The 18,741-nt window shown below is 39.5% G+C and overlaps 1 protein-coding gene across 3 annotated transcripts in view; it reads right to left on the bottom strand.

Annotated features, from left to right (window-relative positions):
* cdin1 (CDAN1 interacting nuclease 1) overlaps window positions 1-18,741 on the bottom strand; it is a 65,389-nt gene that overhangs the window by 19,954 nt on the left and 26,694 nt on the right. For all 3 annotated transcript variants that reach the window (XM_039603756.1, XM_031747233.2, XM_031747232.2), the window contains exons 6-11: window positions 15,820-15,892; window positions 8,409-8,488; window positions 7,985-8,034; window positions 6,439-6,506; window positions 5,120-5,185; window positions 4,858-4,963 (exon numbers count right to left, since the gene is read on the bottom strand). In XM_039603756.1, the coding sequence (XP_039459690.1) occupies window positions 4,858-4,963; window positions 5,120-5,185; window positions 6,439-6,506; window positions 7,985-8,034; window positions 8,409-8,488; window positions 15,820-15,892 (443 nt within the window). The remainder of the gene's footprint in view (window positions 1-4,857; window positions 4,964-5,119; window positions 5,186-6,438; window positions 6,507-7,984; window positions 8,035-8,408; window positions 8,489-15,819; window positions 15,893-18,741) is intronic.

Genomic DNA, 18,741 nt, shown 5'->3' with positions numbered 1-18,741 from the left:
TTTAAGTGAACACAAACTACATTTATGGATATCAAGAAGGAGGCCTTACATATTTTAAAGCTAAAAGTACCAGCTGATGAATTCAACAGGGCATATCTAAGACCCACTGTAACATTATACTCCACTAATTAGGCATTCCTGTTATCAAGGCTTTAGAAAGTTCAACAAAAATGATGGACATGTCCATTAAAAATGGATGGCAATGTTCAATATCGTGAATTGAGAAATTAATTTGATGTCGCAAATGGATTGACATTCTGAGACTAACAGGCTTAATGCGCAATTTCATCTGTAAAACCTACAGCATGCAGCCCTTGATATAACTGGAAAAAGTTCACAAAGAACTGGAGATTTCTAATTGTGGCTGTGTCAACTAATATAAAACATCACAAAAATCTTAGGTCTGTCTATTTATGAGGTAATGTGTCAGCAAGCAGATTATTGATGTTGTAGGAACGATGTGGTGAGACTTTGGAATTATGACTTCCTCATTAGTTTTACCATTTCCTCCATCACAAAAGTGTAACAAAGGACGCACATAAGCAGATAAGAATGGAGATCAATGAGTGCTTTTGGAGCATGAGAATTTTATGCTACTAATTATGTGGGGACATAAATTATCAGCATTACAACAAGGCCTTCAAAATTACTGAAACAAAGGAGCCAGATGAAACATAATGCGTGTGTGTGCATTCAAGTCTCACTAAATTTCCAAGTGGTCAAGCCAGATGATGTATAATGGCAAACCCAAAAGTCTTAACCCCCATTTCATATGAGGGAGAAATGAGGCATACTGTCCCATTATTTTGCTATAAATCATTTTTTGTGGACGTCTGACAGCTTTTTATCAGATCTAACCTTTTCAAGCCTCCATTAAGAGTGCTAACATTTTCAACTCTGACACATTTGCAGTTTACGAATCGCACAGCTGATTTACTTTGGGAGGAGGGGAGCTGGCGTCCACGCTCATTGTCACACAGGCTGTTCATTGTGTTCGGCTGGGTGGAATAGAGAAAGGGAACGAAGGGAAAGAGCTGAAAAGTGATGAATGAGCTCTGAATTACACTCGTTTATACCCACATTTAAGTTTTTAATCTACTAAAACACGATACAAAGTTATTTTCTTGGTTGTTGCATTTTCTGATTTACCTGATTGATTATTTTTGGTACACAAATGCTGCAATGAAGGCAATTAGCTACCTCAATGAACCTAAAAAGTCTGGCGGGTTAACAATAAGCATGCAATAAGGTTTCTGAGCCTGGATATATTGTAGTTTTGACAGTTTTCTGCTCTCCTGACAATAAGGACCAGTCATTAAACTTTAGCTCCATCAAGTATAAAAACTTAGTTTTTTTGTCCTTCATTCTAAAAAAGTAGCCTTTACAAGTGGTTTCATAAGCCACTATAATTTTATATATATTTTTTTATAATTATCCAATTATGTCAACTATAATTCAGTCAAATGGTAAAAACCCAAATCTCTATTGCTACATAATTTAGGCAAATGTATCAACAATATTTGAGTGCACAAATAATCAAGAAGTCAGCAAATAATAATTATCTCCATGGTCTCTAGATTAAAGTATGCGATCACCTAGACAGACAAATGCATGAGCAGAATTTGAACTGCTGCTTGCAGAGTTATGGAAGGAACTTTGCCAAGCGTAATTGATATAAGTACACCATAATCAACTAGGGGCAGTTAAGGTGCTACCACATAAGAGTCCATATTTCATTACATGCTGTGTTTAACCTTATCCACTTCTCCTAAAACACACAAGAGGCTCATTATGTGTTTAATATTCACCAGCAGGTGAATAATTTTTATGCAACTCTGATAGTTGGGCGAGATGGATCACTCAATTATCTGAACATCCGTCAGAGCAGAGGGCTCACTGGCTCTGGAACGCCACCAGCTAAGATTGATGGCTGGAAGACACCAATAGCTGCTGTTTCACCATCTCATCCAGGCACTGGGCCTGAACACGCTGTCTGATTCTGCAGAAGACTGTCTTTTTCTCTCCATTTTTTCTATCCTCTCCCTTTTTTTCTTGGGAGCATTGTAGGTGAAGCGTCATTACCCCTCACTCCACTGAAGAGGGGTTCATTATGGGGTTACTGTGTTGGCAAGACTATTGTTTGGATGATAAATGCAGTTGGTGAGGGCTTTGGAGGGAAAATTAGTTATGTTTTTTCTATCCGTCTACAAAAACACGTCCCTACTCTGTAATGCTTGAGGGCAAGTGAAGAACAATTAACACAGTACTGGGTAACCCGGCTCGGTTAAAGCAAAGAAGGAATTCATGAAGAATAAGCAAATCACTGGAAATGTCAATCAGAGGCAATGAAGTAATTACAAACACTGGTGTTCCCTTCTTAGGGTGGTCAAAAGGAAACTGAACAGTTTAGACTTTGAAATCGGACTGAGCAATGAAGGAATGGACAAATATCTCAAACATCAATCTTTTGGGGCCCATCATATAAACTGAGACCAACTAATGAGAGATGAAGTGAAAAGTGACGTAGACACTATCTAGCCCAAAGCGAATGAGTTCTTAGACCAAAAACATGAAACATTATATCATGTATATGGAGTAGGGACTTACAGATAAAGATTTAAACAGCCCACACCTAAGGCTGAATTCAACCTTCTTTTGGATCTCAACAAAACACCTAAATCTGTACATGCTGCAGTACTAACACATTGTCAACATCACACATCCAGACCGACAAACAGAGGACTGTTATAACATTGTCTTTGTTGTTGTCACTGCTTAGACAAAAGTCTCCAAGACTGCATTTAACATGTTAGAATCAGAGGAAGAAAAAAAACACAGCCTTGCCTGCAGCTGGTAATGATACCGTTCTCTTTTCACCTGCTTCTCTTAACAGGTTATAGTTTTGTGTCATTGCGTTTACAAACACAAACATGAACATCAGGGACTACACTTGTACTTCAAATGATCATGCGTATGGTCTAACACAGCGGTCCCCAACCTTTTTTGCGCCACGGACCGGTTTATGGCCGACAATATTTTCGCGGACCGGCCTTTAAGGTGTCGCGGATAAATACAACAAAATAAAACTAGTACCGGTACCGAAAAAAAGAAGATTTATTCATAACACACGTGAAAAGACCCAGGAAAACCGAGTTAACGATAAAAACGATAATAAAATAACGCTGAAAACCGATAAAAACCCTGAAAACCATACATTTCACACCTGAGCCTCAACTCTCGCGGCCCGGTACCAAACGACTCACGGACCGGTACCGGTCCGAGGCCCGGGGGTTGGGGACCGCTGGTCTAACAGACAGATTAGGGCACATTTTGAAAAGTCAGTTGTAAATGTCAAATAAAATTTACAGGGGTGCTGAAAAAGGTAGGGTCTGACAGTTTTTCTTTTTTTGACACAGAGTGTTTGTCTGACTGGCTGCTGGCTGACGTGATAGGATCTACTTTGTCAGTTCCTTAATATACTTGGACAAGGCTAGCCTTGTGAATATAAATGAAAGACACATATGGGCAAATATATATGGCGCAGACTAACACAAACTATCCAACCAAGATGTAAGTATTCCAGAAAGAATCAGAAACCCCCCCCCAACTCTAACCAAGTCAAGAACACTCTTGAGGAAGTGGACATAATACTGTTAAAGTCTATTATAAAAATAAATAAATAAGTCAAATTCATGCTATCAGTGTTGATCACTGATCAAATAGCATTTCACAGTGTCAATGAACCAAAGCATACTGCAAAAGCAACCAATGAGTGTTAAAAGGGAGTTTTTCCTTCTCGCTGTCACCAAGTGCTTGCTTAAAGGGGGCAGTTTACTTGTTGGGGTTTCTCTCTATTATTGTAGAGCAGGGGTGCCCAATCCCAGTCCTCAAGAGCTACTGTCCTGCAGCTTTTAGATGCATCCCTACTCCAACACAGCTGAATCAAATGGTTTGATTACCTCTTCTGTATGCCACCAAGTTTGGCAAAGGCCTGATAACAAGCCATTCATTTGATTCAGGTGTGTCTGACCAAGGATGCATCTAAAAGCTGTAGGACGGTAGCTCTCGAGGACTGGGATTGGGCACCCCTGTTGTAGAGTCTTTACCTTACAATATAAAGCACCTTAAGGGTACCGTTGTTGAGTACTTTGTTACTCTGTGTTTTGAAAAGTGCCATACAAATAAAGTTATCATAATTCACTGAACACAGCATCAATGACGAGAACCTGCACCACCATGTCAGCTAACCATCAGTGCTAATGGGGATCAGGGCTATAGTGTGACATGGGAACCTGGTGTCAAGTAAGGCTAAGATGTGGGACCACTTGTTTGTGTCCACTTTATTCTGGTTTTAAATTAAATATTAATTAGGTCAATATGTTCTACAGGTTATCACTTCTAAGATTCATTGAAAAATGTATTTACGCACATACACCTCTGTCCCACCACCGTCAGGGCCTGCTCCTGTCCAAAAGTTCTCATGCTACAGAGGCAGGCATTAGTCACCCATTTCCTTGCTTCCCTTCCAACACAATGTGTTTATTCAACAAAACAATCAAGCTCACAGGCAGACCATTCAGGCTCTAAAAGTCTCAGAGAACATGAGTGAATGTGGAAGTAGTGTAATGTGCAGATGTAGCATGTGGAATCCTGTGGTTAAAGTGGCCTTTGCCAGAGAGGAAGTGGTAAGCATTGGCGGACAGAGATAGGAGTTCTTTTACACAACTGAGAATACCTGATCATAGTTTCTAGTGAAAAAGGAGAAGTTATAAAGAATATGCAAACTGATAAAATAATATTTGCAAATTTTTGATGGCCAATAAAGTAAACAAAACAGATAAAAAAGAGAGGGCTCACCTGTTCCAGTAGCTCCAGAATTGTTCATTGAGGTAGGTTCGATGGCTTTGATCATCCCCAAAAGAGGCTTTGCTCTCAATCCAGTGTACAATGTGTCCTTCCACAGCTTTTCATAAATAACAAAACACAGCAAATCTAAGAAAACTGGTTAGACGAGGTGATTTGTTTTGTTTGTTTCTTCAGTCATATACAAAAAAACCCCGAAACTTTTTGACAATACAGATACCTAAAGTGAGGTTACATTCATAATATGAATACTAACCAACAGGAACCTCCAGGATGATATCAGGTGTTTTGTCGTAGCCCATAGTTCTCAGATGGTTTTCATCTATTGAAAATAAAAGTTTAGAAAGGTTATGCTTGCTGTTTTGCAGTAACCTTCTATATGAACAATCAGTCACAGGCTGCTGATCTAACTGCTTTCACAAAGATGCTGGTAACAAACCGCTCAGCGTGAGCAAAGCAGAAAAACAGCAGTAGAGCACAGCCAGTGCAGTTAAACCATTATCTACATCTGCCACGTATTTGCTGTCACTGCACAAAATACTCTAAACTCCAGTTACAGTATTGCTGTCTTTGGCAGTGCTTTATAAAATATACAGAAAGGAGACAAGGTTGGCATTATAGTCTCTGCAAGCCTGACCCTTGCCTGCACAAGCTGTAGCCATTGTCCTTGACTTCTGGCGTGCTCTAGCCATTATCCCTCCAACACCTGATTTCTCCATTAAATCTCACTGACCAGGTCATTCAGTTCCAAAGGCCTGCCTCTTTGTCTTCAGCCAAGCTCAACTAATGGGGCATGGAAGAGAATTGTGGCTAGATGGAGGGTGGCGGTTAGTGCTGGTGAGGAGGTAGCATCAGCCACGGATGAAGAAAGAGAGCAGAGAGAGGTCAGTGAGGCTACCAGAGGACTGTGGTAGATATCCAGGCATCCAAGATGTTGTAATGTCGGTGTAGAAATGTGTATGTGTGTATAAGGATGGGAACCTCTGTACACACCCACTGGGCTGTTGACATTCTCATGTGGCTCTGATCGCCTTTTTTAGATCAGCTTTGATTAAAATTAATGGTCCATTCCTGCTGTTGGGTAGCTTATTTCCAATCCATTTATCAGATGGGGTGAGGCTGCTTCAGTGGCCCTCGTGCCCCTCGAACTCTGACAGCTTTAGAACAGTCTTCTGTACAGCCCTGAAGAAAGGTCAGCACTCCATGTCCAAATAAATGATACGGCCTTAATGACAGTGGGAATGATTCTTATTCTTCATCACTCATCTGACCTAGTAAATGATGAGGATGGGGTGATATGAGGATGGGGGGATTCTATAGTTCCATACCTGGACATTCCATCTTCATTTAATTTGATCTGAATATGGCAATAGCATCAGAAAAGTAGATGATATTCAGAGAACAATCTGTTTGATTTTCTGTAAACATCAAATCCCCCAAAACAGCTTTACGCAGAGAAATATAAATAAATAAAAAATATTTGCAGTCAAAGATGTCCATATGGTTCCATTATGACTTATGAGTTGTTTTCGTTTTCATGTTAAAATGTAATGAGAAGGTCAAAGGATGGCTTACCCAGAAAGGAAAGGTTCTTCTCCTTCAGTTTTTCCCGGAGCAGCACTTCATGCTCATGGCCTATGGCGCTGAGAATCGAGTCAAGGATTCCAACAATACTACGATACCCTACATTTGACTTTTAAATTTAAATTCTCTGGAAACCAGAAAATTCAGTGCTCGACTATGCATGCACATGTTTAACATCAGTTACAGTTAAGAATCTGCTTTTCTCCATTATTGATTTACTATGCAAAGCGAAAGCCATTTCTCCTCATGCTAACGTACAGTAAAGCATAATCAGAGTTTGGGGTCAAGTTAAATCTGCTTTCACAACAAATCTCTGAAGTGCATTATCCAAATAAGAAAGAAAAAACAAATGCCAATTTGACAAAATGCATAAAGTGCATAGATGAGATACTCTGCCTAGTACTTTATAATATTTGAAGAAAAAATACTTTTAGAATAAATGCCATATTGTATTAAGGATGTGCAAAGCTTGAAGGCACATAAAAGGAAATATGCAATTATGATGGTTTTATTTTTGAAAGAGAAAAAGAAGCTCTTATAGAAATATATTATAAATCTAAAAACTAAAACAACCAAAATGGTTTCTAATATATATATATATATATATATATATATATATATATATATATATATATATATATATATATATATATATATATATATACACACACACACATACTGTAACTAGTACCCACGCAACTGATTCAATGTGTGGATGACTTCTTTGAAAGAACATAGCAGTGGGGTGGTTATAATGAACTCTCTGTGGCAGAGTAACTGATTTTAAGTTGACACTGAGAGGACTGCCACAGAATGTTAAAAAAGGAGGGTATGGAGACAAGGTTGACTGGCTATGAACAGAACAACACAGCCCCACCACGGGCAAGAAAGCCTGGACAGACACAATAACATACGGACGTGCACGTGTACACCGGCTCAAATAATTCTCCTCCCCTTGAAAATAGCTGATCTGCTACCCAGCTGGTTGCCCCTAAAAAAGCCTGAGCTCCATTCTGCCCCTACAGCCAAGGTCCTACTAGACGAGTAGGGGGTATGTGTAGTTGGGGAAAGTGTGTGGGAAGAATGGTAATGAGGTGGACAAATTAATCATAAATGAATAATAAATTATTACCTTAAGTTAGACAAATGTAGTAAAAACTTTCTGTAGTGCACATCTGAATAAAATGATCAGAAGTAAATAGTAATGAATTAAAATGCATTTAAAAATATGTATGTAACAGTATTAGCTCTTTTTCCTGTTCCAAAAAGCTTTTGAATTATATTTCTTTTCTTGTATCATAGAACATTGGGTCTGATTCACAGCATGCACATAGAGATGCATTTAGATCAGCCTATCCTCTCCTCCTCTTCCCTCCATCGCCTTCCAGCCCCTGTATGGATGATACTGGGATGGCAGGCAGGATGAAACACTTCCTCTGTGAAGCAGAACTTTTATGTCAGGTGAAGCCAGACACATCTCATCCCCTTCAATAGCTCCTCGTCAATTTCAGGCTTAAAATTTTATGGGATAGGATACTGTTTGATGCAGTCTACCAGCGGTCCATAACAGCAGTCATTTATTGTGCACTGAAAAGAGGGGGAAGAAATATTATGGCGTGCCAAAAGGGTGGGTGGGTGTAAGGGAGGTGAGGGAAACCCATACACTGCTGGAAAAAAAGGAGAAAACACAGGAGATGCTGGCAGACTGGCAGGCATGACCGCCGGCTCTCACGTGACCTCATCAGCAAACATGAGCCGCTGATGCCGTCTGTCAGCCAGGTGTAGAGTACCATTTTTTTAAAAACTCACTGTGCACAAGCAATTTTCGATTTGTTAAGTAGCGACACAGCAAATGCTTTAAAATAATAACATTTCACATAATTAAATAGAATTATGTCTCTCAGGCAATTTAAACAGTTCTCTGGAAAATGTTAATTAAGTACAAAACTTAAAACCCTTACTTGGTAGACATTATTGGCCAAAATTTGGTCTGGAATTAAAGATGGCTCCTTCAGCATGCTGTTGAGGACTGATTTAGATGCTGAGAATAAGACAGAAAAAGAAGAGAGGGAGACAGACAAAAAAAGGAAATAAATAATGACCACATAATTTTATTCAAGAAAATGTCTAACTGCTGGATTTAACAAAGCAAAACAGTCAGTGTTACAAACAAAACCAGCCTGGACAGCCTCTAACCCACCAACGTGGGTGCAGTATTTCTGCACTGGCCCATTAGATGGCTGCTTGGTGTCTGTACAGATTTTCTATAGATAAATGTTTCAGTCCAAAGCACAGGCGCTTCATGTAGTTTATCTATGTTATGAACGCTGACTATTCTGCATCTCTCATCCCTATTCTTGCTCTACTAACATTATAAATCAGAAAGGGAGGCCTGCGAATCGACTCGCTGTTACTGCAACAGCAAAAAATTCCTTAAATCATTTCTTAAAAAAGATTTGGATTAAATGGATTGTATCACCGTGTGACGAAATGGTTGAGGCACACCATTTTAGTGATATATATGTACACATGCGCCTGACAGACTTGGCGCATTAGAGACAATACATGGAATGTTTCTATTCACATTTCAGGCATGGATGGTGCCTATACCAACATCGCAGAAGTTCTCAAGCGCATCTAGGAAACTGCACACAGTATATAACGGTTATAGACACGACGGCTTATTTAAAAATTAATAAAAAATTTTGAAAAAGCTACAAGAAAACTTAATAAATCAATTGATTGCCATCTGGATCATTAGGCCTCTGTTAGATAAATTTCACCCACAGAAAGGCGGGCTGTTCTTTTCTATGCTCTCATCCCCTGCACACTTAGGGAAACTACTACAAACAAGATAGCCATTGCTATGATCCCTCATCTACCTTATGATGAAATAAAAAGTAGAGGAGGTGGAAGAAGAACAAAATCCATTTAGCGCCTCCTCCTTTCTTCGTCTCTGCTTTTCCTGCAATGGCTTTTTTTTGTTTTGTGCAACCTTATTTCTGTTTTAGTCTCTTCCAGCCAGCTACAGTGCTCCCCCAGCCCACCCCATAACCCCACACTCCCTCTTAGAGCTGCAAGGCACAGGGCAGTGCTTTATTTCTCTGCTCATTTTTCTCAGAGATTGGTACCTTCACACGCAGATCCATACCATGCTCCTGTGCAATGCGGGCGGCGGTGAAGAAAGAGGGTTATATTTTCCCCTTGAGTTAGGACACCTCATGACAAATGATAATGGATAATCAATAAAGTGGGAAATATGAGGCAGCAAACTTTATGAAGCCAGGAGACATATTACTCCCCAACAACACTGGTTTCCCTTAACAAAGTCACTACTCGACTGTGCCTAATAATCTGAAGGAAAATCAAAGGACCCGCAACCACATCAGCAATATTGGCAACTTATTCCACTTTAATGGCATTTTGATTGATTTTTTCCCTCTTCCTAATGGTCTTTTTATAGATTTGACGCTGTTTCTGCAAAACAGTAGTGTGTAATAAACCTCCCTGAAGGCAAACGTTAGCCATTAAAGCTCTTGTCTTACTAGCACTCATAATTGGAGGTTGACCACCACCACATTTTGGTCTCTCACATAACACACACTTTCAGGACTAGAATTCCCCCTCCGCTGTCTCTCAAGCTCTTTGATATTTTTTGTCGACGGCCATAATAAGTGCAAGGATCTCTTTCGTCTGCTCTTTTTGAGGGATGGGGTTAAAAATAGCCATAAAGAGGTGACCTTGGCGCTGACATTGTGGAATTTCAGCCAAGCATTGACCTGATGAAAATGGAAGGCCAGGCTGCTAATAAATCAGGATGCTTTTAAAATGAGTTTACCCTAATGCTCATTCATCACGGGCTGTAATGCCATTTGCAGGCCCAGGATTCGCTGCTGTGCACAAACACAGCAGTAAATAACAACAGGGCCCTTGCATCCTTCGCATCGTTGCAGCCTCCAACATCAGCATACATTTATTAAAGACGCCCCCGCCTTGCACGGCAGCACACCTCTAGAACACCCTGAGCTCCTTTCTGCTACACGCAAACACACACACACACAGAAACAAAAACACACAAGCAATGCTCTTTAAATACACACACTCAAAGCACATACAGAGGCACGCATAAAAATGCGTGCAGAAAAATAAAAAGCACAATCTGTAGAACACTAGACACGGAGAACAAAGCCCTGCAGCACAACTTTGCACCTTGTAAACATTCACCAAATTTACTGTAATTGTCCCATGTTGGTATAAATTCTGACTAAGGCACCATATCACACCGTCAACATCTGAACAAAAGGAACAGAGAAGAGGGGAATAATAGATGTGAAACGCTACACCTCCATAGGGATTCACTAAAGAAAACAACCAGTGTAAACAAATCACAGGCCTGTTTTCATATGCAACTCCAAAACAAGATAAACTATATAAGGCAAGGTAACGGCAACAGAACCTTGGCATGTTTTCTCATTGCTTACTTTCTTTCATTTGTAACTACTGGGACTCCTCTTTTCTCCACTAGGGTGAAAAAGTCATTATCGCAAACACAAAAAAACAGAGAGAAACCTCATTAAATAGCAACATTTGTTGAGGGAGGACTGTAATAAACAATAACGGATGACGATTGTTATTGCCCCTGACACTGATGAGCTCCTTTGTAAGTTTGTTTATTAATTAAAAAACCCACTATTTTCCACGGGTGGGGGTGGGCAGTTACCCATTTCCTCTATATGCCCACACCCCCGCACACTCCCCGTGCACAAGCCATTGAGCTGTGGAGGGGCACTCGTTCATCAAACTTCATGGAGCAAGGGAGAGACAGGTCCTGATAATGTGCACCGCTAAAGCTGATTTTCCATGATGAATCTCGGAGCATATAAATTGGCTAATATCTGAAAACATTTACAGATACTAGAGGAATTGACTACTTGTGGGACATGATGGATGAGGCTCTCCAACACTGGCCGACAGCTCTGCAAATCTCTGCGGCTGCCTAAAGCCCTCATTTGATTTTCCAATTTACTCCTTTTAAATTTATCCCCCCGCACTGAAAAAAAAAAAAGAAAGAAAAAAAAAAAAACAGAAGATGGGAAAGAGAGAGAGGGTGGGAGATGGGGGTGGGGGGTATGTGTTTCTTTTTAAACTATCTGTGGTGGTGTGTAGGTGCTAGTTGATGATATGAGGTGGTATCTCCTGTGCAAGAGGAACCCGGTCCCTGAAGAGGTTACTGGGGCAGAACTGATCTGCTTCCACCTGATTCCTTCTGATAGCGGTGAGATGAGACTCCACATTTCTCTGTGTATGTGTGTGTGTGTGTGTGTGTCTGTAGTAATAGTAGATCTGGGGAGGCACTGCTATGGAGAAAGGCTTCCCAGGTCAGGCCATTAGACTGTGGCAGAGGCTGACTGGAGCTTCTCTGCTGAAAAGGAGTAATTAGTATACTTGTCAAGTGAAGTGCCACGGTGCTGCTTACCTCCCTCGCAACCGCCCCCTTGCATACACACATGCACACACTAACACTCATGCTGTCTTTGCCTCCTTACTCCCTCCCTTCTTGCTAATGAAGTGCCCTTGCTCTCATTATTTGGAAAAAAAAGGCTTCATATACACACCCCATCTCTGCACATTGGAGAGGTGTAACAGAGAAGAGAGGAGCACTTGAACACAAGAGGGAAGGAACCATAACAATCATAGCGGCCACGTTGAAAATTTGCTCTGATAAGACCCAATACAATATTCAGTTATCAACACGTTTTATCTGAGAAACATTAAAGTTATTATAAATCCTGTCAAGTAACCAAAGGATCAGAGTAGACACTAAGATTCTCACAGTGTTAACATCAAACACGGGACGTTTATAACCTTGCGTACAAGGCTTCTGTAAAGGAATGTGACAATAAATCTTAAAGGCGGTCGAATCACATAGTTACAAAACATGGAGTAGCAATCTAATCTGGAGCTGGGCCTTGGGAAAATGGAAAAGGTCAAATAGCTAGCAAAATTGCCTCCTCAAAAAAGTATGTCTAAATCTAGAGGCACATCAACTCCTGTCAAAGGAGGAATAGAAAGAAAGATGAAGAGATAGCAGGAGGGGGAGAAGACAGAGCATTGGCTCCCCCAGTGTTTTTGCTGTGACTTTGAATCTACCACTAGATACGACTATCCTGTACCTACTGATACAGAATAGGAATGACAGTAAAGCTGTCCGCAGTGTTATACTTTCATTTACAGAACTTCCTGTTGGGCTGAGCTGTGTTAGCTGTGCCTATAATAATGTTTTCATGAGATCTGTCCTTACCACTCCTGTTAATCTAAACTTTTTAAAAGGCACAATTGTTAGTTCAGCTCTAGTAATTGTCGTTATTGGGAATCACTGCAATTCCATCCATCCACACATTCATCTATCTTCTTCTGCTTATTCAATTCAAGGTTGCGATGGGACTGGAGCCTATCCCAGGTGTCAGGGCGTGAAACGAGGCACACCCTAGACAGGTTGACAGTCTATCGTAGGGCTAACTCAGCGACAGATGACCATTCATGCTTATATTCTCATGTATGCCCAATTTACAATCACCAGTTACTCTAAGATGCACATCTTTGGATTGTGAGAGGAAGCTGGAGTACGTGAGAGGACCCATGCACTGGCAGGCATGACCCCTTGTCACCTCACAAGAAGGTCCTCGACTTGAATCCACCAGCCAGCGCAAGATTCTCTGTGTGAAGCTGGCACATTCTTGCTCACTGAAATTCAGTGAAATTATTATCTTCATTTTTTTTTTCAATCACCTATTTGAAATATTTGAAAATGTATAAATATTTACAAAAAACAATCATTTAAAAATGTATTCCTCAAGATTACTGAATGTTTAAAAACAATACAATATTGCTTTATTATCATTATGTATACTTTCATAAAATGAAACATAGTATCCAGTATATTTATATAAACAACACAGACATAGATTTAACCAATATGAAGACTTATAATAACCACTTGACTTAAAAAAAAGTTGTTGTTTTTTTTATTTATTAGTAGTTTCATTCAACTTTGCTATCATAGTCACAACCCTGACACATAAGCTGGATACAAGTCTAGAAAGAAAAACAAACAAAGTACTACCCTGCAAGGAATTCTGGCATATATACTAAAGCTGTGCCATTTTGGTGAACAAGTGACCCTCCCTATTGCCCAGTTTCATAAGACAAGAAGCAAAGGGCATTATGGATGTTGATATTGCATTCAATACATAATAAAACTGCTTTGACTGTATTGATTCATGTACAAGCATCGCCAGATAGTCTTTCACTTTGCTTGACTGAAACACTGTCCAATATTTCTGCTGCAAGGAAGGGGGATGGAGTTTGCTGGTGCTGTTGTCATGTTGAGGTGTGGCGGTGTGGGTAGCTAGTGGGAAGGACGACGTGGCGGTGGTGGGGGATAGGGGGTTGCAACAAGCAAGCAAAAAACAAAAAAGCAAACACCACACACTAGGAAGGTACAAAAACAATTTAAAACTCTGTATTGATCCGGCACTAGTGATTGTACATATATTCCATAGTCCCAGAGGCCCCATTCCTGTGTCTCTTAAATGCAAGGGGAAAGAGAAGAGGAATAAAAAGAACAAACGACAATGGTAGGCAAAGGCAAGCCACTCACCCTGTTGGAGGTAATGTCCCTTATTTAGAAGTCTATTGATCTTTGCAGTGAGCCTGCCTGCCCTTCCTCTAGAGTCTGACTAAAACACCCAAATACACACAAGCACACTGGAGATCTGTCCGTGGCTGGAGGGAGCATGAAAGATATGCCTGCCAATAGCACTGAACCAACCTGTTAGCTAATTGTCAGAGAAGACAATTATCCTTGCATTGTTTCTTTGTGGAAACAAATTACTGCACTCCATATATATATATATATATATATATATATATATATATATATATATATATATATATATATATATATATATATATATATATATATATATATATGTATGTGTGTGTGTGTGTGTGTGTGTGTGTGTGTGTGTGTCTATATATATATATATTTGCAAAGAAGCTCTTTCATAATAGAAGTGAATGTTCGCAGCAATTGACCTTAAAGCTGGCAACAATGAAGAAAGGCAGCACGACAACATGCCAGAATTTGGAAATACTCCAGCGGCAATTAAACTATTTCACTAGATAATATATTATGCAAATATTCACATCATGCATTGCATGTGAAATTATTCTTTGAAGGACCATGATATTATTTGCTAGCATCCAAAAAAGTAAGATGCTGTACGCCTGTAACTCTGCTCGAAATTAAACAAGGATTTTCTAGAACATTTCATCTGGTACAAATCTATTCTGAGCAATAATAAAACATTTTTACACTGTATGGAGATGGACAGTGTGCAGTGTGCCATTATCTGAGACATAGTGCTTCTTGTGGATGAATGCCCTGTTCTACAAGCAGCTCAGACTAGTATTTTGACAGGCAGCGGATAACGGTGGGTCCAAAGCAATCACATCTTTGACTTTGACAAATGGCTGTGCTGTGGCGAAGTTGAAAATAACACACATCCACTTTAATCTCTTTCTTGATTAAATTGGAAGCACGTCTTTTTGACATCATGTGGTTCACTCTCAAAGTAGTGACTACTGCAGAGACAGAAAGTCCTCGGGATAGACCCACTGAAATAATATGCATATGTGTGATACTGGAAGTTCGAGAGTGTGGGGATGGGAGGGGAGAGGAGGGGGGGTTGTTTGCTTTTTTGTTATAAATTAACAATGTGACTAAAACTGGTAAAACGCAGGGATGACACTAACCAGACTACACATGGGCAACAATTCCCACAATTTCTGGAAAAGATCTTTGACACATTCAACAACAATATTTGTGTCTGTAATTTTGTTCTCCCACAGTGTGTCCATCAGCACTACCTAGAAATGGTTTGCTTTTTCTGCCACAGTTTCCCTCAACTCAATTTCCTCTGCAGACCCCAGCAGGCAGCGAGGAAGAGAAGGGAATGAGAGAAGAGGAGAATGCTAGCGATAGATGGATGCATTGGGGGATGAAGGAGGCTGAGGGAAGAAATCAGGGGTGTTATAAATAACACTGATGAGGTGAGCTACCATTGATCCACACTGCAGTTGAGAGGTGGGTGGTCCTCCTAGTACTTAATTGCCAGTCATGTGCCCTGGGATGCAGCTACTACTAAATGTGGTCTATCTCTCATTAGGGTTTGACAGGCTGAAAATACAGCAGCTAGACTGGAATTGGGACTCAAACAGAAAGGGATTAAAAAGACAAAGTGCTACAATTAAGACTGATGGGGAGAATGATAGAAAGGACAGAGTGAGAAATGGAAAAGTGTTACTCACGCATTCCACCATCCTGGCCCTGAAGGAACCTGTCCAGGATGATACGAGCCATCAGCGCAGGAGACAGATCCACCTTTACACAGATTTAAAAAAAATACATATAAAAGAAAAGAAAAAAACAAAAGAAAAGGCAAGCAGCTTAAATAAAAACAGACTTTACTATCAATGAGGAATTAATATTCACTTAAAAGATGGTGGAATTTATATTCCTCTCTGAAGAATTGCTCCTTTTATAAACCTTGAGAAAAAAAAAAATCCCATAAATCTAGCTGGCAGTGCAAACATATTTTAAAGAGCCTAAGACTTACGACATTGAAATTGCACAGCCAGTTTACCTTTGGCTGATGTCACATAGATAATAATGATCGTAATGGCTCTAAATTATATTATTGCGTTTCAAAACCTTGACCTTACTTTTGACAATCCGCGTGCAAATTGATCTTTGAAAGCATTGCTTTGCATCAACCTTTCCCACAGGAACAAGAGATCGCCTATTACACAGCCAAGCTACCTGGCTGAATTGCCTTTCCTTCTGTCAAACAGACAACCCGAGTCTCTCATCTTGAAAGAAAAAGCAGCACATACTGTGCCCAGGCAAGAGACAACGGAGAGCTTTAATCATAGAATGATCACCAAGGCAAAACTATAGGAACCAATAGGACACACCTGAGGGATGGTGGGAATGCAGTCCTTAATAGGACAGAAAGAACCTATGGCTGCAGCACTCTTTGAACACAAACACACCTTAGAGGTGAGCAGTGTTTATGGTCGAGTGCAAGGAGAAAAGTTGACAGGTAAGAGAGCACGAACGACTGATGGTGAATGTGTCTCTCTGATCAGTGCAATACATTCCTACACATTCATATCATTGTTATTATTACAATGTTTTATTAACATATTAAAAAAATACAACAACTATTATAAAGAACAGCATGATGAAAAAAATATATGGGTGCATTAGCATAAGATGTATTTTTCCAAGGTCTACATTTGGCCAATGCTCAAACAATATACGGCGAATAAAAGAAGATGCATTAAGTCATTCACTACTAAAATTCACAGCTTACTCAGTATAGAGGGAATTAAAACATTGCTTGAAGACTTTGCCATTCCTAGCCAGCTCATTATGAAACAACATTCTTGCAGCCAAAGATCATTTTTCCTCTTGTTAGCATAATTGGGGACCAAAAGTGAATTTGCCCTCAGCTTGCAGTGAGAATGGAGTGTTTCATCTTTTCTGTGATGCTTCCTTGTAACGCTGGGAGCAGAGATGCTTCTGTCTAAACAATGTCTTTTTACCCACAGTAGTATTTGTTAACATCTCCATAATATTGCACTAAGAAGGCAGCTAGTAAAAAAAAGCTTAACATGTCTATAATAATTAAGGGGTGAGCAAAGAGTTTACATCTTCATTAAGACCTCTGATAGCACTGACTCTGACTTAGCATTTGTAGCCTGCAGTTACAGTAGCTTTCTTTCTTCTCTCTAATTCTTCTAATTTCCTTTCACTTTCTTTTCTCCCTTCCATCCTTTCTCTCTGTGCTTCCTGGCTGGCTCACAACTCAAACCCTCGAACGCCGAATAACCAGAGAAAATCAGATTCTTGGTAACCTGCATCAGAGCTGACACATGAAAAATGGCAACATTACCAATGCAGGCTCAGCCTGAATAAAGACTACCTGATTAGTTGAGGTACATGCATCTCCCTAATTTTCATATTAATCATGAGTCCATCTTCATTCCCTGGTCATAACACATACCTTCATGAGTTTAACATGTGACTAAGATTCACAGGGCCTAAAAATAATTAGTTTTTATTAAAACTCTGGTTTTATCAAACTGTAAACCAAATGGGTCACACAGTGCAGCACAACTGCACCTGTTCTAATGCCATATTTAAGTAATATTTGCATAAAATTCCCATAAAGCTAGAAACAGTGAACGTTGAGTCCATCTCTGTTTCATGGGCTTCTTCTAAGGGCAAAAAAATATCTATGAATAGTTTTCATCACTGTTAATCATTTTCCTCTCTCTGTTGGAGATATATTGTCTCATAAAGACATGAAACTACATCAATTAGCAGTCTGGGAGACCATGAGTGCTTGGTTTAAATGTTAAGTAGCATATTAAGATGACAGTTAAATGGTTCATAGACAGTTATCTCTTAGCTGAATTGGATCCTTTCAAGAAAAAAAAAATCATGCGTCAATTAAACGGAGAATGAATAATGGCAGTTGGCTTTGAGGTACCACTGATGCATGTGAAATACTGTGATTTTAGATTAAGAGACCCTCGAATTTCATTGCCTAGTGCACGCGCCAATCAAAATTCAAATGCAAATTTAAATGTTTAAAAAGGTTATCAGGTCTTTTCTCTTCCTGTATAATCTGAAAGACGAATAATGTCGTGAACTTACAAAAAAAAAAAATGCAAAGATTTTCATTCATTCAGTAAGAAGTAAAAAAAACTATCTAAGATGTAGTGTATTGAGACTATAGTATAGTTGGTTTCATATTTTGGAGAACTTAACAAGAGTTTGGCATTACCCTAAAAATAGCAAACATTTACTAACTAGGTTTAAAATATAATAAACATAAGTGATCACTTAAATTCTGAAAGAAACAGGTTTCTTACAGCCAGAAAAGGTATTTCCAACCTAGTACCTGAGCTTTGTACCACTGAATGACATGGATTTAAACTGCACATAAACAATTGCTGCTACATCAACAAGACTACAAATTCTTCACTGAACTCCTAAAGAAAATAACCGATCAAATAATAAAGAGAGGAATTAACTAATGACCCCAGTCTCACCTGTCCGCAGTTTGTATCAACTCTGCCTCAACTGCAATTTGGAAAATTACATAATAAAACAGAAAAAGTATTTTCACATCTGCTTAATGGAGCCGAGAGCTAATTACA

This window comes from Oreochromis aureus, linkage group 19, assembly GCF_013358895.1.
Source record: "Oreochromis aureus strain Israel breed Guangdong linkage group 19, ZZ_aureus, whole genome shotgun sequence".
NCBI lineage: Eukaryota > Metazoa > Chordata > Actinopteri > Cichliformes > Cichlidae > Oreochromis > Oreochromis aureus.
This window is presented reverse-complemented; position numbering and strand designations above follow the sequence as displayed.